The following is a 24,458-nucleotide window of genomic DNA, read 5'->3' on the forward strand; positions in this document are numbered from 1 at the left end:
TTTTTGTCTCTCCAGGGTTTTCTACCAGAGAATAAGTTCAGCCGCATCCTGACTGAACCTGTGGTTAAAGAGGCTGGTGGCAGAAAGAGGGGAAGGAGACCAAGGAGTGAAATGGCCAAAGCTGGCGGAGTTTTGACTGAGAGCGCCACGGCAATGGGACCAATGTTAATGAATGGGCTCATTGCAGGGATGGATCTGGTGAGCTTACAGAATCTCAGAAATATTCATAATCTTCAGCTAGCTGGGCTGATGGGATTCCCAGCTGGCTTTGCCGCAATCCCTTCTGGCGAGGATGGCAAGAGCAGCCTGAACATGTTGCCAATGATGCTCCCTGGGGTGGCTGGGATGTCACATGTGTTTGGCGTTGGGGGGTTGTTGAACAACCCATCAGTGGTATCGAGTACCAGCACTTCGAGTACATCTACCTTGACAATGAGCGCTTCTTCAAAAGTGGATAAAGGCAGCGAACAGAAGGGTAATGCTGTAGAGTCGATGAAACATGAGGAAGGTTCTTCATCAGGAGATAAGCCTGGTCCGAGTTCATCTTTCCATGACTCTGGTGAAGCCAGAGTCACCACCAGCAATCCGTTGTCCTTCAACCCATTCCTGCTGCACAGCATGCCTGCTGGCTTAATTTACCCATCTATGTTTCTTCCACATGGCATCGGTATGGCAATGCCTAGCTTTGCACAAGCTGGACACTCTGAAGCAGAAAGCACCGAGAGCCCAAAGAAGAAGAGGAAGAAAGCCAAGGAGGAGACTACAAATGATGGGACTGAACCCAGCCCGCAGCAAACACTTGCTGAAGAGAGCACAGGAAAATCGACAGACTCCACTCCTGTGCAGGACAGTTCTGGGCAGGAGACTGAAATAAACTCTGTAGAGGGTACCCAGAATGCTGAGTAGAATTTGTATTTGCTTTTAGGTCAACTCTAGGTTTTCTTGATTTCAAAATTTAAACCATGTTTATGACCCTTTCTCTCCTGCCTGGTCTCTTTTGCCCCCACCCCATGCTGTGTGCGGCTTAGGAACATAAAGCAGTCATATTAAATTCATCCATTGAGTTCATTTTTAATGTTATGTTTTTAATTGGGTAGCCACAATCTCCATGTAGGAACTATGCTTTGATTGTTGTATGGAGATTATGGTTGGCTGATTTTTGGGGAAGAGAGTGGTAGGGAGGCAAAAATGTGTTGATTCTCCACACACCATCCAAATATATCACGCAAGAGAATTGTCAACATTTTATTCAATGCCTCTTGCTCTAGTTTTGTCAGTATTTCACCTCCCAATTTTTTTTTGTAAAACTTAGTGGGGGGATTCTGTTAGCTTTAAACCCCTTTGGCTGGTGAGGGTTCACGTGCTTGTCCTGCATTTACACAGTACCGGTAGCCTGTTGGTGAGTATATTGTTAGGGGACGCAGTGTGGCTGTGTGTCACAGTTTAAATCCTAATCAGAGTGTGTTCTTCACACTAAAGCTGTTCCACTCTCTCTTACTATGTTATAACAATTGGAAACTTCTGATGTTGGGGAAGGGTGAATAAAAATTACAATGATGCCTTTTCAGGATTAATCCCCTTCGAATAGTTTGCGAAATAGACTTCTAGAAGATACATCAAGTGCAAAGGTTTTAGAACAATTCTATGCATTATTTGATGTATCTCTGAATTGCAAAACTGGTGGCTAAGCTTGACTTCTGAGACTGAACATTGTTGTTCTCAGTGTCACTGGCGTTCTCATAATGCCACACATATGGTCCAATATCTGGTCAGGTAAAGTTAGTAACCCTGTGTGACACCCTGCTCATTGTGTTATTTTGAGTCAAGACAATGTATAAATGCAGGTTCCCTGATTTTCTAAGATGAACCAATGCTGTGAAACTCCAGTTACAGATCAAGTTAGTTGGCTTTAAATAGTATCAGTTGAAGATCACCAGGTATGCAACTGACTTGAGATGGTTCCTGGATGTGGCACCTTGCTTTGCTTTTGTCTACTGTCATCAGCCACAATCAATACCAGTTCTGTCCTGGTATCTGCTCATTACACCAATATGCCAGTCATCCTAAGCTGGCTAACTACACCTGCTGCAGGGTTTCATCTCTCTTTCCTCCCCACCCCTCCCCCCAAAAATAATCTTCTAATTAATTTTAGTCCTTCTAAATCTGCAGGACAGCATTTTAGAGTTCAAAGCCTTAGCTTCCTAGAATGTGAAGCCTAAAACAGAGTGAGGTATTGGGACATTAGTTTCCCTATAATGAGAGAAGATTCTGAATCCCACGGTAGTCTTTTTGTGTAATTATACAGTACACAGTAGGTTGTGTGAGTGGAAGATGAGCTTTTTCCTGTTACAGTATAACACTTAACTTTTGAGGATTTTAATTTAGTTTTTATGAGGGGTAAGGAGAGAAGACAAAATTATAATTCCTTGAAATTTTTTTGCCATTCTTTTAGCCTTTAGTTTAGCTAAAACTTAGTGAACTGTATCAATTGATTTTTTTAAAAAAACATTTTTAAAAAGAGGGTCACCAAGGACCAATGTGCTTGATCACTCATTCTGAATCCAGATCCTTGCCCAATTCTCTTATCAGTTGGTCCGTTGTTCCAAGGTGGGTGGCAGTGCACATGTAGCCCATTAGCTTGGATGGGACACCCATACCAAGTAACATTGACAGAGGCAGCATGCATTGCATTTGTCTTTACTTGATAAATTGCCCCTATCTTCACCCCACCCCGGCCGTACATTTTGCTAAGATGCTGCCAGATTGCAGTGTAATTGTGGCAAATCAACAGATAGGGAGACCCTGTAAAGAGGTGGTATCGCAATAGCATGTATTGAATGAGTTTTTAACTCTCTCGGCTCCCTTCCCATTTTTTTTCCTTTTCCCTTAACATTTTTGACAATACCAGCAGACTGACGCAGCAGGTGGACACTGTAGCTTCAGTTAAGCCAAGTGACGTCTTTTGGAGCTGAGCATTGCACCAGGTCCTGACTGAACTTAGTCATGAAGCTTTTAGTTGATGGTTTATTTCCAAAGGGAATATCAAGTCTCGAAGTATTCACAAAGTTTACTGTCCACTGAAGTTTTTTTTTAAAACGAGTGTTGATTTTCATTTTCTTTACTGTTACAACCTTACATAAGTTATGGATTTGTACCAAGGTCCAAATGTTGAGTCATATATTTCGTTATTGCATTATTTATTCATCTGTTGTATGTCAATATGTTTTTTATTATATATAATAATTATTCTGAATCACTAACTATAAAATTCTGACTCTTATTTTTACCTTGAAGATGAGCAAATGATTTTTGAATTCTGCATGGTAAATTCAGCAGTTTGAAGTCTGAAAAGTTTATTTTTAATAATTTCCAAATCAATGAACCCCCCCCTTTCCCCAAAAACACTGTTTATTGAGACTGTGTCCCATCTGTTGGTCTGCACTGAGTTCAGATAACCTGGAATCACTTTTTTAAAAATCATCTCTGCCCAGTCATGCACTAATTGATGTTTAACTTTGAATTGTCTCGTAAAAGTCAGTTTCCAAGGCATCAGAATCCAGGTGGGTATGCAATATTGCCTGACATGCCCCACCCACCCAACACAAACACATTTTCTTTTCCCAGTGCCCTTGTTGCATCCTGCTACTCTCTTGACCGTCTGTCAGTCACAACCTTAGAGCTGCTCTTTTCCCATTTTGAATCATGTTATTGGAAATGACCTGCAGATAGCTGGATATTTATGCCAAATAAGAGGAATGTAATGTATCATGATAGACACCACCAAGCTCTTAATACTTTTTAACTCTGGTTAGTCACCGTGGAGGGAGACAAGTTACTCTTGTATTAGTTAAAATTTTCAGGATACTTTTAGTATAAATTTGGACTCAGTTGAGGCTTATTTTGTCCATGGAAAGTAAAACAGTTTCTGAAACAATGTTTTATAGTTCTAATTAATGGGCTGTGGGGCATGGGACAGTGCAATGATTGTAACCCTGTAGCAGGAAATGTTGCAGCAGTGTGCATGGTTTAGCTATTGTTCGGAATTATATCAGGTTGATGTTGAATTTGTAGTATGACCCTGACTGGCACATGTAAAGTGATGGTACAGTGGCAGTATCAGCACAGGATTAATTTCCTCACAATATTCAGTTCCTGATTTGAGGGAGGAAAAGCAAAGCACCAATTCTGACATCTTTCTGTGGGAAGATTTCAGGCTGTACTTATTTGATCACCATTTTGGTGCCTTGGCAAAAGGGCTTTGGTAGAGGTCTGGGTTCAGATAGCCTTCCCTGGTTGAAGCTTTAAAAATGGGCAGGAAACCAATATCCATCATTGAAGGAGTGAAATGATCCTTTGAACTTGTAGCAATGGAAGGATGTGCCAACATTAGTTCCATATGGCCGAATGATTTGACTATTATTTTGTTTCTCTCCTGTCGTCAGCTTGTATGAACAACAAAGACCAGTGACTGCATTGGGACTGGGTGGTGGGAGGGAGTCTGCAACCAGGCGTACAGAGCGCTGAGAAAGACTATTAATCATATCTCACCAATCATAGTGCATTTCCTTTATCTCTATTCTCTTCAGTTTTTCCAGTGCAGTACCGAGGGAATACTGCATTGTTGGAGGTGCCTTTTTTTGGGTTAGACTATAAACCGAGTTCCCATCTTGCTTTTCAGGTTGATGCAGTAAATTCCATGACTCTCCTCGAAAAAGGCAACCAGAATGTTTTTCCCAGTGTCCTGGCCAATAAAACAATATTACTTCGTAAAGAAAGTTTATCTAGTTATTTGTGGGATCTTGTTGTGCTCACATTGACCTTCAAGTTTCCCTACAACATTCCCTACAGATCGCCAAGCATTTTGGAAACTTCTGAGGCTGTGTAAAGCTAAATGGAGGTTCTTTCTTTCTACCTCCAACCAATTAGTAACCCACATGACAAGGTGGTCTTCAATTCAGTGTGCTTTTAGAATGGCTGCTTAATCTCCTTAGTAAAACCGTACCAAATTCACTCTGAAAGTCTATATGGAGGACATCCATAACCACTCCCACATCCAGCATACTGATGACCTTGTCCGAGATTTCAACGATAACGGCCTTTTCTTCACAAATCTTTTTTTTCTCATTGGTCAGCTTTTATTAGAGAGAAAGAAAAACTTGCATTTCCATTGCACCTTTCAAAACTTCAAGGTGCCCCAAAGTGCTTGACAGACAATGAAGTGTAGTCACTGCTGAAATATGGGAACCAATTTGCACACAGTAAGATCCCACAGACAGCAATATGATTATGGTTAGGTAATCTGTTTTAGTGATGTTGATTTGAAGCATAAATATTGGCTGGGACCCTGGGAAAACTTCCCTGTCCCTTCTATAGTGCTATGGGATCTTTTAAATCAGTCTGAGAGAGCAGACAATGCTTTTAACGTCTCATTTGAAAAGACAGCACCATTCAACAGTGCAACTCTCCCTCAGTACTGCACTGGAGTGTCAGCCCAGATTTTTTTTTAACGCTCAAGCGCTTGGATTGAGATTTGAACTCCCAACTTTTTAACTCTGGTGAAAATGCTACCCCCTGAGCCATGGCTGGCATGACTTGTCCAATTGTTCTGTCATTAACTTTCCCATAATTGATAAACTGGCAGGTCTGTCATTACCTGATTTGTTCCTTTCTTAAATAGTTTGCATTTCAAAACCATAATTCCTGAATGTTAGAGAGATTTGGAAATTTGTAACTAAGACATCTACAATTTAAGAACAAAGAAAATTACAGCACAGGAACAGTCCCTTCGGCCCTCCAAGCCTGCACCGACCATGCTGCCCGACTGAACTAAAGCCCCCTACCCTTCCGGGGACCATATCCCTCTATTCCCATCTCATTCATGTACTTGTCAAGACGCCCATTAAAAGTCACTACCTTATCCACTTCCACTACCTCCCCTGGCAACGAGTTCCAGGCACCCACCACTCTCTGTGTAAAAAATCTGTCTCAAACATTTCTTTTAAAACTTGCCCCTTGCACCTTAAACCTATGCCCCCTGGTAATTGACTCTTCCATCCTGGGATAAAGCTTCTGACTATCCACTCTGTCCATGCCTCTCATAATCTTGTAGACTTCTATCAGGTCTCCCCTCAACCTCCATCGCTCCAGTGAGAACAAACCAAGTTTCTCCAACCTCTCCTCATAGCTAATGCCCTCCATACCAGGCAACATCCTGGTAAATGTTTTCTGTACCCTCTCCAAAGCCTCCACATCCTGCTGGTAGTGTGGTGACCAGAATTGAAACTATATTCCAAGTGCGGCCTAACTAAAGTTCTATAAAGCGGCAGCATGACTTGCCAATTTTTAAACTCAATACCCCAGCTGATGAAGGCAAGCATGCCGTATGCCTTCTTGACTACCTTCTCCACCTGCATTGCCACTTTCAGTGACCTGTGTACCTGTACACCCAGATCCCTTTGCCTATCAATACTCCTAACGGTTCTGCCATTTACTGTATATTTCCTGTCTGTATTAGACCTTCCAAAATGCATTACCTCACATTTGTCCGGATTAAACTCCATCTGCCATCTCTCCGCCCAAGTCTCCAACTGATCTATATCCTGCTGTATCCTCTGATGGTCCTCATCGCTATCCGCAAATCCACCAACCTTTGTGTCGTCCGTAAACTTACTAATCAATCCAGTTACATTTTCCTCCAAATCATTTATATATATATATATTACAAACAGCAAAGGTCCCAGCACTGATCCCTGAGGAACACCACTTGTCACAGCCCTCCATTCAGAAAAGCACCCTTCCACTGCTAAACCTCCTCCCCCCCCCCCCCCCCCCCCCCGTCTTCTTTGACCGAGCCAGTTTTGTATCCACGTTGCCAGCTCACCTCTGATCCCATGCGACTTCACCTTCTGCACCAGTCTGCCACGAGGGACCTTGTCAAAGGCCTTACTGAAGTCCATGTAGACAATATCCACTGCCCTACCCTCATCAATCATCTTCGTCACTTCCTCAAAAAATTCAATCAAGTTCGTGAGACACGACCTCCCCTTCACAAAACCATGTTGCCTCTCACTAATACATCTACTTATTTCCAAGTGGGAATAAATCCTGTCTCGAAGAATCCTCTCCAATAATTTCCTTACCACTGATGCAAGGCTCACCGGCCTGTAATTACCTGGATTATTCTTGCTACCCTTTTTAAACATTTCTTTTAATATCCAGGAGGTAAAAGCCATGACACCTAGAGAATTGTGTCCCTGAAGTCCAATTATTCATTATGAATTTTGTATTTGCATTGGATCCACTAAATTTCTCCCCTTGACTTGTTTTCAGGTTCCTTTGTATTGCTGGTATTTTGCCCTGTTTTTTCACTATGAAATGGGATAGAAAGCATTGATTTAATGCATCTGCTATTTCTTTCTTGTCCAATTTATTCTAGCTGGTTCTTTTGCTCGCTGAATGGTGTAGTGTCAGGTCTGTTTTGAGTGTGTTGGCGGCACTGTTTAGTTGTCTGCTCACATCAGTCTGAAGTATGGAAAAGTAAAGCTCATTTTTTCCACACACAGAGTGGTGAGTGTCTGGAACAAGCTGCCAGAGATAGTAGTAGAGGCGGGTACAATTTTCTCTTTTAAAATGCATTTAGACAGTTACATGGGTACGATGGGTATAGAGGGATATGGGCCAAATGTGGGCAATTGGGATTAGCTTAGGGATTTAAAAAAAGACAGCCTGGAGAAGTTGGGCCGAAGGGTCAGTTTCCATGCTGTAAACCTCTATGACTCTGTGACTTGTACTTCAAGCTTAAGCACGTGTTAATTTGATTTTCCGTTCCTGGTGAAAATTCCAAAGAGGAGACGGAATTCTGAGATATTTTGATGGACAGTTACATAGAGTGACTTACAGCACAGTAGGAGGCCATTTGGCCGATCAGATCCATGCCAGCTCCTCACAATAAGAAGTTTAACAACACCAGGTTAAAGTCCAACAGGTTTATTTGGTAGCAAAAGCCACACAAGCTTTCGGAGCTCCAAGCCCCTTCTTCCCACAAAGCAGTGCAATCAGTTCCACTCCATTGCTCTGTGCTGCAAGTTTAGTTTCTTCAAGTACCCATCTAATTTCTTTTTAAAGTCATTGTTTCCACCTCCACCACCCCCGTGGGCAGCACATTCCAGGTGTTACCCCTCACTGCATAAAAAAATTTCCTCACAGTTCCTCCTTGCCCAAAATCTTAAAATGGTATCTTTGTACAATCAGACAACAAGAAGAGTTTTTCCTTGACTACCTTATCTGAGCTTGTCATAATCTTGGACACCTCTATCAAATCTCCCATCAATCTTCTTTACTCCTAGGAGAACACCCCCCCAGCCTTCCCAACCTAAGCCTTGTAAATAAAACCCCATCTCTGGAAAGGTTCTGATAAATCTGCTCTGCAACCTCTCGAGGACTTTCATATCCTTCCTAAAGTGTGGCGACTGGAATACCCTACATAGCGCCTTTCATGGCCACCAAAGCGCTTTACAGCCAATGAAGTGTTGTGTACTTTCTAAAGTGTAGTCAGTGTTGTACAAATAGGTTCAGCATAATTTCCCTGCTTTTGTTCTCAATGTCTCTATTTAAGAAGTCCAAAATATCATATGCTTTTCGAACCACTCTCTCGGTATGTCCTGGCTCCTTCAAAAATCAATACACATGCACCCTCTAGGTCATTGTATTGTATCATTAAGTCTATATTGTCTCTCCCTATCCCATCTGCTAACATACATCACCCCTCAGTTGTCTGTATTAAATTCCATTTGTCTATTTGTGGGCAATTTGTATCTTCACTGTTTGGCACTCCTCCAACTTTGGCATCAACACATTTTGATATTTTTCTCCGTATTCTAAGATCCAAGTCATTTGTATATAGCCAAAAAAGCAATGGTCCTAGCACTGACCTTGGGGAACATTACTGTTGACCACCCTCCAGTCTAAAAAACACCATCTAGCATGACTCACTGCCTTCTGTCTGAAGCCAGTTTTTTTATCCAATTGCACACTGACTCTCCTTGAAGCCAGGGTGTGACCTGGTGGTGGTATAGGCCACTTGGAGTGGAGTTGTTTGAATCTAATGGGTTCTTCCTGTTGCTAAAATTTCATCAAAGTGGTTCATTTGTTGGTGCCAGAATTTGGCAGTGTTTTTGGCTGTTTGGCATTGGGTGCAAAAAATGGTGGCAACCCCAACCTCAATCGCACAACTGAGGCAAATAATGCTCTTTGCTTTTGAGAGTAGCCTTTTTGGTTAGAGCAGACCAACAGATGGGATTTAAGTCTCTGCAACATAATAGCTCTTACTGCGCAGTCCTTGCATTTCCTGCTACAAGAATGTTAACACTAAAAGCTTTGCAAAGAGGAAGAACAGTGAAAACTCACAAAGCATTCCTGCTTGTAGACAATTAGCCCTTTAATTTATCTGTGTGTAATGTTAAGTGCAGCTTGTGTTTTTTTTTGATGAACAATGAATCTTGAGAATTTGATGTGGATGTACACACTTCAGGATGTACACACTTTGAGTCAAACCTGAAGTCCCTTTACTTGAAACCAGCGAAAAAAATCTTACTTAAGATCCATTGTATGAGATCAGATCCATGTTAAAAGAGCCCTTTTTAAAGTGTCATGTAATTGCAATCTCTAATTAAATCAGTCCCCTAATATCATCATTCTTTGTCCTCTTTAGGGTAAATAGACTAAAAGCTGATTGAAAAAACTATTAGCTACCTAGTAAAAGAATCGCGGGGGGTAGAACAAGTCAATAAGAACCAGACCAGGGTGAATAAATTGTAGTCTTTAAAGCTATATGTGTAACACCAGGTTACATTTATACCACAAGGCAAGCTGTATATTATGGGTAAACGAGCACAAATTGAGAGCAGTAAGAGATGGGCTACATATCACAAGGTCAAACCTTTTGTAAATATACAAATATACTTGACACTCTATTTAAAACGCAGAGGGACTCTAGAGAATTATAGCAATAAATTAGAGAACTGTTATGTGTTGTATAAAGAATTTGTGAAGTATATTTCTGTTCCTCTGTTCATTTCAGTCGGCTTTGTTTTATACTAAGGCCACCCTAGAATAATGAGTGAAAAAAACTTTAGAATTTCTTAGATACTGAACGCACTCTGTTACACAATGGCAGTGGAAAGTGAAACTAGACTGTGTGTAGTTTCTTCTATTTATCCTTTTAATTTGTTGAGTTTTACTTTTTTAATTGGTATACCTTTTGTGTAATTTATATATAGGTGTACAGACTATACAGGTCATTGAGAGCAGTTTCCCTTTGAGAGACGTTTTTAGTTTGATGTACCAATTTTATTTGGATCAAATAGCAGCATTGAAAGACAAGACCCATGTAGACGGACCCATTTAATCAAAGATTTTAAATGTTCAGTGTTCATGAAAGGTTTGTGTGTTCTTGTTACCTTGTGCTAACAACCCAGAAATAGCTGGGAGAGTCAGAGTTAGTTTCTAACTGCACCCATGTAGGTGTGCATCTTGTTTTGGAAGGGGTGGAGAAGTGTGTCAGATCTTTAATGCAAGGTGTGAAGCTGGAATATAAACTTTCAGCCATTTTTAAAGCATTGCATATTGAACTGGAGTTGGATAAAAACTTATTTACGGGAGGAATTGCCCAAACAAAATGTGTTTTTAAATGTACCTGCTTCACCTCTTTCTGTCTGACTGAAGTAGGTCTACAGTGTTTACACTCCAATCTCAGTGATGCACACATATTCTATCTACCAAACGCTAACTGGCAATGGACTTTGTTATCCCAACACCCCCACGTACATTTTGATTTCTAAGTGATTTCTATTTTCCTTTTCTCTTTCCCCACATCTCCAAAATAAAGTTTCCATCCCGCATTGTGAAATAAGCATTGCTTTACCCACGGATGCTAAGGGGGTCCTGCAGACCATACTGACGAGTAACAGCATCATGATGTAGTTTGTCTATGATGGAATATTCCTCTTAGTCCTGTTTTTTTTTCCCGTCAAGCATTTTCAGTAACCTGGCATTAGGTACAAACTGTTCAGTGATGATTCAAGCACTGTGTTTTATTAACTTTTGTTTCCACTGTTGTTTCCATTGTGTCGGAAACAGAATAAAATTTAACTATCAATAAAAAAAAAAGAAATGGAAGTTGGTAACTTTTATATTTTAGATGTCTTAATTTCTGAATAATAGATTAGTATATTCTGCCTGTGTTGTACCGCAGTTCTCAAGACCACACTGTTCCGATCTTCAAGAATGACTGCCTCAGTTATCCATTAGGCAAAAGGTTGTCTCCAAACCCACAGACCCTCGCTTCAACTTCCAAAATGGTTATCGGCTGAACTTATTTGCTATAGTTAAGGAAAGATTTGCCCATTCTCAGGCAAAGTCAATACCTCAAGTGTAACATCTTCGGCCTAGTGTGGGTTAGGGAAGAGATGATCTAGATTTGCTTATCTAGCTATTTTATATGTTTGGTCATGAGCAAGCCTGTATTGTTACTGTGCTGTCCTGTCAGCTAGCTGTGTGACAAGAGTTACCTAACTGAATTGAACGAGAATATTACCGTGACAGTTGCCCAGTAACTTGACTCAAGATGCTTGCTTTACGTTCCTGTCACTGGATGATTTTCAAATCCACTAGTTGGAGCTGGCTTCCAAATGCAAGAGTATTGAGGCTTTGGATTTGAAGAGTAATGCAAGACTCCTGTGGCAAACAAGGCTTCTTCCTATTGTGCTTTCTCATCTCCACTAATAGAAACTAATGGCATCCTGACATGGATTCCCTTTGCTCTCAGTCATTTCATCACCTTTCCCATTCTTAAAACTAAGCCTTAGAAGACATGACATTTGTTTTCAGATTTAGTTGTGATACAATGCTGAGTACTGGATACCTCACATTAGTATCCCCCGGAGCTTATTGATATGATTGCTCTTGTATATAAATACTGTACCTGACTTGTTGAAAAACTCAATAAAATGTTAACAACCCGGCGTAGAGCGGTGTTGATGTCTGAGGTCACGCAAGAGTTTCCATCTCGTTTGCTCAGTGGAAGAATGACGATCAGTCATTAAGGTGGGTTTTTTCTTTTTTTCAATGTCGTCGTTTGAGACTATAACTAATTTCTTTCTGCCTTGCCTGTAATAGGAACTAGCAGCCATTTGTGATTCACCTCTTCAGCTGTGGCCCTCGACTGACTCGCTGTTTCATGTGCACCTGGCTATGTAACATTGTCAGAATTGGAATTCAGCATTCAGCTCTCCCTCTCACTGTTCAGTAATGGAAAGTAAGGTAATGAATCTGGGAGGCAGGTTTTCCTCTTAATTATGGAATCTGTAGTTTTAGCATAAATAGTGATTTTTTTTTCTCTCTGTGAGGAAGTACGTACTTAACCAGTATTGCCCATGGTAAAGGATATAAGTTCAGAAACTTGTTATTTGGGATATTTCTGGCACACAAGCTCATTCCATTGCCCTCCAGTGCTTTGTCTTGGAGTGTTACGAAGATGCACCTGGGCAAGGAACTTGGATTGAAGCATGTTACTAAATACTAACATGCGTGGGACATCATGGTCTCCAACACCTGGGTCAATGGCTCAAATTTAAATTGGGATTACATCTTTGTTAAAAGTTTTATTAAATGTCTTAAGTACAGTATTTAAGGAATGCTGCTCTGTCACTTTATTTACATAGGAATAAGAGGAAGCTGTTTCATCACCAGAGACCCTGTTCTGACAAGCAGTTAGTTCCTGGCTTGACTATATCTCAACCTACACACATTTGTTCCATATCCTTTATTATCCTTACCTAACAATCTACTGATCTTAGTCTAATTTCAATCGATACACAATCTGCTGGCTTTCTTTGCCATCTGTTAATTGGCACTGCATTTATAGTGGCTCGGTGGCACAGTGGTTAGCACAGCTGCCTCACAGTGCCTGGGACGCGAGTTCAATTCCCTGCTTGGGTCACTGTCTGTGTGGAGTTTGCACGTTCTCCCCTTGTCTGCGTAGGTTTCCTCCGGGTGCTCCGGTTTCCTTCCACACTCCAAAAATGTGCAGGTTAGGTGAACTGGCCATGCTAAATTCTCCCTCAGTGTACCTGAATAGGCGCCGGAGTGTGGCGACTAGAGGATTTTCACAGTAACTTCATTGCAGTGTGAATGTAAGCCGACTTGTGACTAATAAATAAATGTTAACTTTATCCACAGCCTTTCGATAAAAACATTCCACATTTCTGCTCCTATGTGGAAAAATGCTTCCTAATTTAACTCCTAACTGGCCTAACTCTAATTTTAAGATTATGTTGTCTTGTTTTGGATTCCCCACCAAGGAAAATAATTTCTCTGTCTTTAATCTCTTCATTTTAAAGCACCCTGCAAGCCATTGACTTTGCGGTCTTAAGTTTGACCATGAACATTAACTATAATTCCAAGTTTCTCGCTGGCCGTATGTGATGACGATCATGATGTGGAGATGCCGGTGTTGGACTGGGGTAAACACAGTAAGAAGTTTAACAACACCAGGTTAAAGTCCAACAGGTTTATTTGGTAGCAAAAGTCACACAAGCTTTTGGAAACTTGTGCGGCTTTTGCTACCAAATAAACCTGTTGGACTTTAACCTGGTGTTGTTAAACTTCTTACCGTATGTGATGACAACAGAGGATGGAAGTCTGTGTATGTGGAGATCGATAGGATTGGGGAGAGGTGAGGTGATGCAGACAGTGAGGCGTGAGAAAAAGAAATGAAAATAGAAAATACTGGAATATCTCGGCAGGTGTGACACACCTGTGAATAGAGCCAATGTATCGAGTCTGGATGACCCTTTAGCAGATCTCTGACGAAGGATCACCTAGTCTCAAAACATTGGCTCTATTCTCTCTCCACAGATGCTGTCAGACCTGCTGAGAATTTCCAGCATTTTCTGTTTTTGTTTCAGATTCCAGCACCCGCAGTATTTTGTTTTTATCTTGATGAGAAAGAGAAGGTTGGTGATGGTCTGCTCTTTCAGTATCAACATATTCTTTCATCCACAGGCTGCTGGTTGACTGGAGCCTGATCCCCATTGCCAAACGTTTCATGCCATATAACTATCTCCCCCACTGCTATATGTTATCAAAGTTTCAATTCAGCATTCTGGTCTTTTCGCTTTTCAGTAATGGAAAATAAGGTAATAATTGTGGGTGGAAGGTTATGTCTTTATAGGACTATAACCGACAAAAATTACTCCAATCACTCAACAAGTTTCAGTAAACATCATTAACACATGATGTTTGTGTCTGCACTCACTCAGAAACTGAGCTGCAGCCTTTGTTGACTCCATCTGTAAAGCACATGAAAAAATAGACTTTTCATTAAACACGCAAATTAAGATTCTAACTAAGAAGAACTACGGTCCTCTTCCAAATTTCTCCTACTGATTAAGATCAAAGGCAAGATCCTGGAAATTGTGGAACATTTTTGTATTTTGGAACCTCCTCTCAACAGAGAAAGTGAAATTCATCATTGGCCAGACAAAGAGTATTGAAAGACCAGGATGTCACTGTCTATGTGGAGCTTACACATTCTCCCTGTGTCTGTGTGGGTTTCCTCCAGGTGCTCCGGTTTCCTCCCACAGTCCAAAGATGTGCGGGTTAGATGGATTGGCTTTGCTAAATTGCCCCTTAGTGTTGGGGACTAGCGAGTATAAATGCATGGGGTTATGGGCATAGGACCTGGGTCGGATTGTGGTTGGTGCAGACTTGATGGGCCGAATGGCCTCCTTCTGCACTGTAGGATTCTATGTCAAACTCAGGATTAAGGACATGATTCACTGGGAAGCTGTGCCTGCTACAGCAGGCACTTCACAGTACTGAAGAAGTATGATCAGCAGTGTCTTCACAAGATCCTCCAAATCCAGTGGCAGAGAAAGATGGTCCAACAGAAACATCTTCACTCAATTCAACATGCTCAGCATTGAGATCTTAATCACTCAAAACCCACTCTCCTGAGCAGGATGTGACATGGTATGCCACGGACTCCAGAAGCAACTGCTCTACTTGGAACTTGATCATGGCAGGATATTCCCAGAAAACAACGGAAATGCTTTGTGGATGTCCTTGAAGCATCCCAGAAGATTCAAACATTCCTCCCAACCAATGGAGTCTCTGCCTTGTGACCCACCAAAATGGAGGTTCATTTCAGAAGGCATTGAACACATTGGGAGCCTTGGTCAGGAACACAAGTCAAGGCATCAGACCGCACAAATCCCCAACCTCATCTGTCTTGACCCGTCATACACCACCACTATACACGTGGAAGAGTTTGCAGATCACACATTGAACTTTATCAGCTATCTCGGAATGGGGGCGCATGATGCCACAATGATTAGCACTGCTGCCTCGCAGTGCCAAGGACCCAGGTCCAATTCTGGCCTCGGGTGACTGTGTGGAGTTTACACATTCTTCCCGTGTCTGCATGGGTTTCTTGCGGGTGCTCTGGTTTCCTTCCACAGTCCAAAGATGTGCAGGTTAGGTGGATGGCCATGCTAAATTTCCCCTTAGTGTCTGAAAATGTGCAGGTTACAGAATTTTACTGCACATAAGGTGGCCATTTGGCCCATTGTGTTTGCACCGGCTCCCTAAAGAGCTATCCAGCTAGTCCCATTCTCGAGCTTATCAAGGTAGCCTTATAAATTCATTACTTTTATATATGTATATATATATCCCGCTCTTTTGAAACCTCCTATGGAATCTGCCTCCACCACTCTCCCAGGCAGCACATTCCAAATCCCAACAACTCTGAGTAAAGTTTCTACTCATCTCACTCCTAGCTTGCTTGCTGACCATCTTGAAATTGTGACCCAGAGTCACTGACACACCAACTGGTGGAAACAGCATATCCTCCTTTACTCTGTCAAAATTGTTCATCATTTTGAACATTTCAATGAGGTCACCTCAACCTTCTCTGTTCCAAGGAGAATAAGCTCAATCTCTTTAATCAACCCTTGTATCTAAAATTCTTCATTCCTGGTATCATTCTAGTAAATCTCCTTTGCACTTGCTTGAGGGCTTTAACATTCTTCCTTATACAAGGTGCTCAGAAGTGAACGCAATACTCCAAATGTGGTCTGGCCAATGATGTGCAGCGGTGTGACATCACTTCATCACTTTTATACTCCATACTTCTATGTATAAATCCGAGGATCCTAAAAGCTTTCTTGACAACTGTTTCAACTTGCCTGGCCACCTTCAGAGAATGATGCACTTTAATCCCGAGGTCCCTCTGCTCCTGTACTCCCCTCAAAGTTGTACCATTGAGCCTGGATTGTGTCTCCATGTTTCTTCTACCAAAATACATAACCTCACGTTTCGCTGCATTGAAATTTATCTGCCAGGTATCTGTCTTCTTTGACCAACTTGTCAATGTCCCTCTGAAGTCACTCAGCGTCATCATTGCAATTCATTATTCTCCCTTAGTATCAACTGCAAATTTTGTGATTTTGACCTCAACACCCTTCTCTATATCGTTTGTATAAATCAGAAAAAGCAAGGATCCCAACTCCGATCCCTAGGGAACAGCACTTTCAACTCGTCTCCAATCTGAGAAATATCAACCTGTATCAACCCTCTGTTTCCTATCTCTTCGCCAACTTCTAATTCATGCTACCAAGGATCCATCAATCCCAAACATTTTTAATTTGTTAACCAACCTGCCACATGGCACTGTATCCAATGTGTTCTGAAAGTCCAAATATACAACATCCAGGGCACTACCCTCATTCAATGCCTGTGTGACCTTGTCAAAGAACTTGAGAGGTTAGATGAATTGGCCATGGTAAATGTGTGCAGTTATGGGGATAGGGTGGGGTGCAGGCCTGGTGGAAGATATTCTGTGGAAGAGTCGGTGTAGACTTGGTGGACCAATTGGCCTCTTTCTGCACCATAGGGATTTTGTGATTCTATTTTGAAACACTCACATGAGCCTTTTCCGAGTCTTTACGTCACTGGTCGACATTTTGATACGGCCAAGGTTAGGCTATATCGATCTTAATTGAGACAGAGATTTGACAGAGCAGTACCAGTATGATGTTTGCACTGATCTTTTTTTTGCGCCAACATTTATTTGTTACCACAGGCAGTGTCCATTTGGGGAAACGTGAGGCTGGGCAGTACAGGTTAGGTGGAGTAGCCAAAAAAACAAACATTACGATTGTCACGCAATAAGGTGTTACAATAGAATCTGCCACCAGAACTCGAGTCACCGACAGAAATTAAAGAAACAACATGCTTAATCATCTATAACCGTTATTGTTTTTGTTCTTGTTTTTAACCACCACCATTTTACACCATGATGGTGCCCACCATGCTTGTCCTCTTCTGGTCCCGCACCCTGGCACCAAGGGCTGGCCTGTCACCCCAGCCGATGGCTAGGCTTTGAGTGTTACACCAGATTCCTCACCTATAGCTGAAAATCTACAACATTTGCAGTGTTAGTGATAGAGTGAGCCTGGATATCTGATGGGTGAAACTTTTGTACCTCTTGATATTGAGGAATTTCATGAGGCTGTTGTTGAGCTTGAGCCATTTTCCTCTAGCACCCAGCACGAAACCAAAACATTCACGCTCGAGGCCCTGTCAATTCCGTGAGCTCCAGTCCAAGATGGCTATATTTCCACCTGTCGTCATCTTCGTAACGTACTGTGACATCTGCCACCGCAACGTGTTGGTCTTTAATATGATTTTGGATTTCCATAGGGAGCCATCCTTGGCCACTAGTCTTGGCTCCAGGAGGATGTCCAGCCATACTTGGTGACGTACCAACATAGTTAGTGAAGTATCTTTTTATGGCATTTAACCCCCATTTTTAATGAAGGGGCAGCAACCAGAGATGTGTGTGAGGGTCTTGTTTGCCGCCTCATGCTGCCGACATGAATTAATGGCGTTTGGTCTTCCTCTTGTTAGGGTTGACCTGGTCGGGTACAAATTACTTCGGGGAAGTAAATTGTTAATGAGCAGTGATGATTTATATTGGAAAACTGGTTTGATCCAGGTGCTTGATATTTTTTAGCATTTTTATCATAGTGGATTCCAGCACTCTTTAGCCTTCGCCATTTTTCGAATTCCCACTCTCTCCACGCTGCGTACCTGTTTGGTGGCTTTTTGTGGCCTGGCATCTTGGTCGCCGAGTTACTGCCTGGATGAGACCAATGGGGTCCATTCCTGCTTCATTGCAATTTTGCATTTCAGGTAGAAAATCTTCAATTTCCTTCAGGATTTTGAGCCCTTGCAGTACCTTAATGGTATCTTTGTTGCATTCACCTCTATATTGGAAAGAAGTCCGTATGATCACGTCCTTAGACACATCCAGTACTTCGTGTTTGCGAATAATCACAGATGAGATTTGTACTTCGAGTTTTGGAATACTGAGACCGCTGTTCCTTTTGCTGGAATACAGGAGACCATCAGTGGTATGAAGTGGCAGATGTAGAAATTGTTTTGTGGCGTTCCTTGTAATTTGGCCCAGTTTGGTTAGCAAGTTCTAGGACACCTCAGAAAGGATCAGGCGAAAATACAATCTGGGGATGACATGTATCTTTAAGATTTCCACTTGCTGTCTTGGTCAGAGAGCCACTAGCTGCAAGCTAGATGCCCAGGTTTTGAGCTTCTCCTCCCATTCCCCTTCTGACACACCTGCCCAAGGATCGATTCGGGCACCCAGGTATTTCTCGGTCTCGCTGGGGGTGGATATAGGAAACGGCATCGTTCCAATGTTTCCAAATCTTGCCATGGTTATACAGAAAAGTCTTCCACTTGTATGTAAAGTGAAAGCCTTTTGTTTTGAAGGTATTAATTGTGAGACTTGTGTGGTCACAAAATGACTGGAGGATCTTCAGATTCTGTTCCATCCCGGCGTGTGTTGCTCAGAAGGATGATGTCACCTGCGAAGTTGACTCGTCTGCCTCCCAGTAGCATAGAGACTTCTGAGTTGGCCTTCTCCAGAGAGAATATCAACAAATCCAGAGTAATGTTGAATAGGATCGGTCAGAGTGGGTCACCTTGCTTTACGCCCCTCTCAATATTTATTGTGGTGGTCTTAGTTCTGTTCCCATCGACCACCATGGTGTTACCTATGTACAGGTCCTCAACCATGTTTATGAAGGCTCTGGGTAGATTTGCCCTTTGTAATGATTATAGGACAGGAATCAACTCATCCTTGATCCCGAGGGTCTGCTAAGTATTATATAATTGTATATATTTATAATTTCAGCAATTTTTTCATTGCAGCACTCAGATAGTTAGATGGATGAAAACAATGTCTCTGGGATGATGACCTTGGAGTTTTCCTGTCTGACCATTTCTGTTCCATGTTTTTACTGTACAGGGCAGTTAATTTTAAAATCTTGATTTAAAAGTTAATGATGGTAAAGTGTTTATTTAAAGGCTGATGATATTTAAGTCTATTTATAAACATTTTGACCCTTCCCGCGGATGGATACGTTGTAATCCGGGACTACTTTAGGCGGCGGCGCATGCGCCGGGTTTTGGCGCCACTGGGCGGGTGGCGCAATGCATTGTGGGCCGGGCGTCCGAGCCGCTGTTGAGAGACATTTAAACCGAACGGAGGGACCAGGACAGCGGCCCGACACCGCCACACAGCCCGGGGATAGGGACCGGGACACCGCCACACAGCCCGGGGATAGGGACCGGGACACCGCTTCACACAGCCCGGGGATAGGGACCGGGACACCGCCACCCAGCCCGGGGACAGCGGCCTCAGCCCGGGGATAGGGACCGGGACACCGCTTCACAGCCTGGGGACAGAGACCGGGACAGCGGCCTCAGCCCGGGGACACCGACCCTATAGCCCGGCCTCTCACCGCTTTACTGCCCAGGGACAGCGGCCTGAGCCGGGACTCGCTGCCCTGCGCCACCGCACGCCATGCCCAGCGGAGATGCCGAGGGCGGGGAGAGGCGGCGGCTCCGGGAGAGTTTCGACAAACTGTGTCAGGACCTCAACATGGACCTGGAGAGCGGAGCAGAGGCTTGGAGTAACCTGCAGAAAATCCGCCTCAACTACACCCTGGAGGTGAGAGACTGGGATAGAGAGAGAGAGAGTGACCGGGGTAGAGAGAGAGAGAGTGACCGGGGTAGAGAGAGAGAGAGAGACTGGGATAGAGAGAGAGAGACTGGGATAGAGAGAGACTGGGATAGAGAGAGAGAGAGACTGGGATAGAGAGAGAGAGACTGGGATAGAGAGAGAGAGACTGGGATAGAGAGAGACTGGGATAGAGAGAGAGAGAGACTGGGATAGAGAGAGAGAGACTGGGATAGAGAGAGAGAGAGACTGGGATAGAGAGAGAGAGAGACTGGGATAGAGAGAGAGAGTGACTGGGATAGAGAGAGAGAGAGACTGGGGTAGAGAGAGAGAGAGTGACTGGGGTAGAGAGAGAGAGACTGGGATAGAGAGAGAGAGAGACTGGGATAGAGAGAGAGAGTGACTGGGATAGAGAGAGAGAGAGACTGGGGTAGAGAGAGAGAGAGAGTGACTGGGGTAGAGAGAGAGAGACTGGGGTAGAGAGAGAGCGAGAGAGACTGGGGTATAGAGAGCGAGAGAGACTGGGATATAGAGAGAGAGACTGGGGTAGGGAGAGAGAGACTGGGGTAGGGAGAGAGAGACTGGGGTAGGGAGAGAGAGACTGGGGTAGGGAGAGAGAGACTGGGGTAGGAGAGAGAGACTGGGGTAGGGAGAGAGAGACTGGGGTAGGGAGAGAGAGACTGGGGTAGGGAGAGAGAGACTGGGGTAGGGAGAGAGAGACTGGGGTAGGGAGAGAGAGACTGGGGTAGAGAGCGAGAGAGACTGGGGTAGAGAGAGAGCGAGTGAGACTGGGGTAGAGAGAGAGCGAGAGAGACTGGGGTAGAGAGAGAGCGAGAGAGACTGGGGTAGAGAGAGAGCGAGAGACTGGGGTAGAGAGAGAGCGAGAGACTGGGGTAGAGAGAGAGCGAGAGACTGGGGTAGAGAGAGAGCGAGAGAGACTGGGGTAGAGAGAGAGCGAGAGAGACTGGGGTAGAGAGAGAGCGAGAGAGACTGGGGTAGAGAGAGAGCGAGAGAGACTGGGGTAGAGAGAGAGCGAGAGACTGGGGTAGACAGAGAGCGAGAGAGACGGGTAGAGAGAGCGCGAGAGAGACGGGTAGAGAGAGAGCGAGAGAGACTGGGGTAGAGAGAGAGCGAGAGAGACTGGGGTAGAGAGAGAGCGAGAGAGACTGGGGTAGAGAGAGAGCGAGAGAGACTGGGGTAGAGAGAGAGCGAGAGACTGGGGTAGAGAGAGAGAGACTGGGATAGAGAGAGAGAGACTGGGGTAGAGAGAGAGAGACTGGGGTAGAGAGAGAGAGAGACTGGGGTAGAGAGAGAGAGACTGGGGTAGAGAGAGAGAGACTGGGGTAGAGAGAGAGAGACTGGGGTAGAGAGAGAGAGACTGGGGTAGAGAGAGAGAGACTGGGGTAGAGAGAGAGAGACTGGGGTAGAGAGAGAGAGAGACTGGGGTAGAGAGAGAGAGAGACTGGGGTAGAGAGAGAGAGAGACTGGGGTAGAGAGAGAGAGAGACTGGAGTAGAGAGAGACTGGGGTAGAGAGAGAGAGAGACTGGGGTAGAGAGAGAGACTGGGGTAGAGAGAGAGAGACTGGGGTAGAGAGAGAGAGAGACTGGGGTAGAGAGAGAGAGAGACTGGGGTAGAGAGAGAGCGAGAGAGACTGGGGTAGAGAGAGAGAGACTGGGGTAGAGAGAGAGAGACTGGGATAGAGAGAGAGAGACTGGGGTAGAGAGAGAGAGACTGGGGTAGAGAGAGAGAGAGACTGGGGTAGAGAGAGAGACTGGGGTAGAGAGAGAGAGACTGGGGTAGAGAGAGAGAGACTGGGGTAGAGAGAGAGAGACTGGGGTAGAGAGAGAGAGAGACTGGGGTAGAGAGAGAGAGACTGGGGTAGAGAGAGAGACTGGGGTAGAGAGAGAGAGAGAGACTGGGGTAGAGAGAGAGAGAGAGACTGGGGTAGAGAGAGAGAGAGACTGGGGTAGAGAGAGAGAGAGAGACTGGGGTAGAGAGAGAGAGACTGGGGTAGAGAGAGAGAGACTGGGGTAGAGAGAGAGAGAGACTGGGGTAGAGAGAGAGCGAGAGAGACTGGGGTAGAGAGAGAGCGAGAGAGACTGGGGTAGAGAGAGAGAGAGAGACTGGGGTAGAGAGAGAGCGAGAGAGACTGGGGTAGAGAGAGAGCGAGAGAGACTGGGGTAGAGAGAGAGCGAGAGAGACTGGGGTAGAGAGAGAGCGAGAGAGACTGGGGTAGAGAGAGAGCGAGAGAGACGGGTAGAGAGAGAGCGAGAGAGACTGGGGTAGAGAGAGAGCGAGAGAGACTGGGGTAGAGAGAGAGCGAGAGAGACTGGGGTAGAGAGAGAGCGAGAGAGACTGGGGTAGAGAGAGAGCGAGAGAGACTGGGGTAGAGAGAGAGCGAGAGAGACTGGGGTAGAGAGAGAGCGAGAGAGACTGGGGTAGAGAGAGAGCGAGAGAGACTGGGGTAGAGAGAGAGCGAGAGAGACTGGGGTAGAGAGAGAGAGACTGGGATAGAGAGAGAGAGACTGGGATAGAGAGAGAGAGACTGGGGTAGAGAGAGAGAGACTGGGGTAGAGAGAGAGAGAGACTGGGGTAGAGAGAGAGAGAGACTGGGGTAGAGAGAGAGCGAGAGAGACTGGGGTAGAGAGAGAGCGAGAGAGACTGGGGTAGAGAGAGAGAGACTGGGATAGAGAGAGAGAGACTGGGATAGAGAGAGAGAGACTGGGGTAGAGAGAGAGAGACTGGGGTAGAGAGAGAGAGAGACTGGGGTAGAGAGAGAGAGAGACTGGGGTAGAGAGAGAGAGAGACTGGGGTAGAGAGAGAGAGACTGGGGTAGAGAGAGAGAGAGACTGGGGTAGAGAGAGAGACTGGGGTAGAGAGAGAGAGAGAGACTGGGGTAGAGAGAGAGAGAGACTGGGGTAGAGAGAGAGACTGGGGTAGAGAGAGAGAGAGACTGGGGTAGAGAGAGAGAGAGAGACTGGGGTAGAGAGAGAGAGAGAGACTGGGGTAGAGAGAGAGAGAGACTGGGGTAGAGAGAGAGAGAGAGACTGGGGTAGAGAGAGAGACTGGGGTAGAGAGAGAGAGAGAGAGACTGGGGTAGAGAGAGAGAGAGAGAGAGACTGGGGTAGAGAGAGAGAGAGAGACTGGGGTAGAGAGAGAGAGAGACTGGGGTAGAGAGAGAGAGACTGGGGTAGAGAGAGAGAGACTGGGGTAGAGAGAGAGAGACTGGGGTAGAGAGAGAGAGACTGGGGTAGAGAGAGAGAGACTGGGGTAGAGAGAGAGAGACTGGGGTAGAGAGAGAGAGACTGGGGTAGAGAGAGAGAGACTGGGGTAGAGGGGTAGAGAGAGAGAGAGAGACTGGGGTAGAGAGAGAGAGACTGGGGTAGAGAGAGAGAGAGACTGGGGTAGAGAGAGAGAGACTGGGGTAGAGAGAGAGACTGGGGTAGAGAGAGAGACTGGGGTAGAGAGAGAGACTGGGGTAGAGAGAGAGACTGGGGTAGAGAGAGAGACTGGGGTAGAGAGAGAGACTGGGGTAGAGAGAGAGAGAGAGAGACTGGGGTAGAGAGAGAGAGAGAGAGACTGGGGTAGAGAGAGAGAGACTGGGGTAGAGAGAGAGAGAGAGAGACTGGGGTAGAGAGAGAGAGAGAGACTGGGGTAGAGAGAGAGACTGGGGTAGAGAGAGAGAGAGAGAGACTGGGGTAGAGAGAGAGAGAGAGAGAGACTGGGGTAGAGAGAGAGAGAGAGAGACTGGGGTAGAGAGAGAGAGAGAGAGACTGGGGTAGAGAGAGAGAGAGAGAGACTGGGGTAGAGAGAGAGAGAGAGAGACTGGGGTAGAGAGAGAGAGAGACTGGGGTAGAGAGAGAGAGAGAGAGACTGGGGTAGAGAGAGAGAGAGAGAGACTGGGGTAGAGAGAGAGACTGGGGTAGAGAGAGAGAGAGACGGGTAGAGAGAGAGACTGGGGTCGAGAGAGAGAGAGAGACTGGGGTCGAGAGAGAGAGAGAGACTGGGGTCGAGAGAGAGAGAGAGACTGGGGTCGAGAGAGAGAGAGAGACTGGGGTCGAGAGAGAGAGAGACTGGGGTCGAGAGAGAGAGACTGGGGTCGAGAGAGAGAGAGACGGGGATGGAGAGGGAGCCTGAGACAGAGATTCCTGGGCACTTACAGGGTAGCCCAGAGGCAATCAGCAACTGCTACAATCCTGAAACGTTCAATAACTGGGATATTTGAGAACAGTGCTCTGAATTTCCTTGGCATTTTCTCCCTCCCCATTATAAACTTCAGCTGTAATTCCATTTGCAATTCTGACTAATGGTCCAGCAACGAAGTGAGAGAAGCTGTAGGAAAAGAGTTTATCCTCC

The 24,458-nt window shown here is 44.7% G+C and overlaps 2 protein-coding genes across 7 annotated transcripts in view; both read left to right on the forward strand.

Annotated features, from left to right (window-relative positions):
• chd6 (chromodomain helicase DNA binding protein 6) overlaps nt 1-12,015 on the forward strand; it is a 204,392-nt gene extending 192,377 nt beyond the window's left edge. For all 3 annotated transcript variants that reach the window (XM_078236970.1, XM_078236969.1, XM_078236971.1), the window contains one exon: nt 16-12,015. In XM_078236970.1, the coding sequence (XP_078093096.1) occupies nt 16-906 (891 nt within the window). In that variant the 3' untranslated portion in view covers nt 907-12,015. The remainder of the gene's footprint in view (nt 1-15) is intronic.
• Nucleotides 12,016-19,578: 7,563 nt separating this feature from the next.
• rbl1 (retinoblastoma-like 1 (p107)) overlaps nt 19,579-24,458 on the forward strand; it is a 65,800-nt gene continuing 60,920 nt past the window's right edge. For all 4 annotated transcript variants that reach the window (XM_078236974.1, XM_078236976.1, XM_078236975.1 and 1 more), the window contains exon 1: nt 19,579-20,092. In XM_078236974.1, the coding sequence (XP_078093100.1) occupies nt 19,946-20,092 (147 nt within the window). In that variant the 5' untranslated portion in view covers nt 19,579-19,945. The remainder of the gene's footprint in view (nt 20,093-24,458) is intronic.

This window comes from Mustelus asterias, chromosome 20 (assembly GCF_964213995.1).
Source record: "Mustelus asterias chromosome 20, sMusAst1.hap1.1, whole genome shotgun sequence".
NCBI classification, from domain to species: Eukaryota; Metazoa; Chordata; class Chondrichthyes; order Carcharhiniformes; family Triakidae; genus Mustelus; species Mustelus asterias.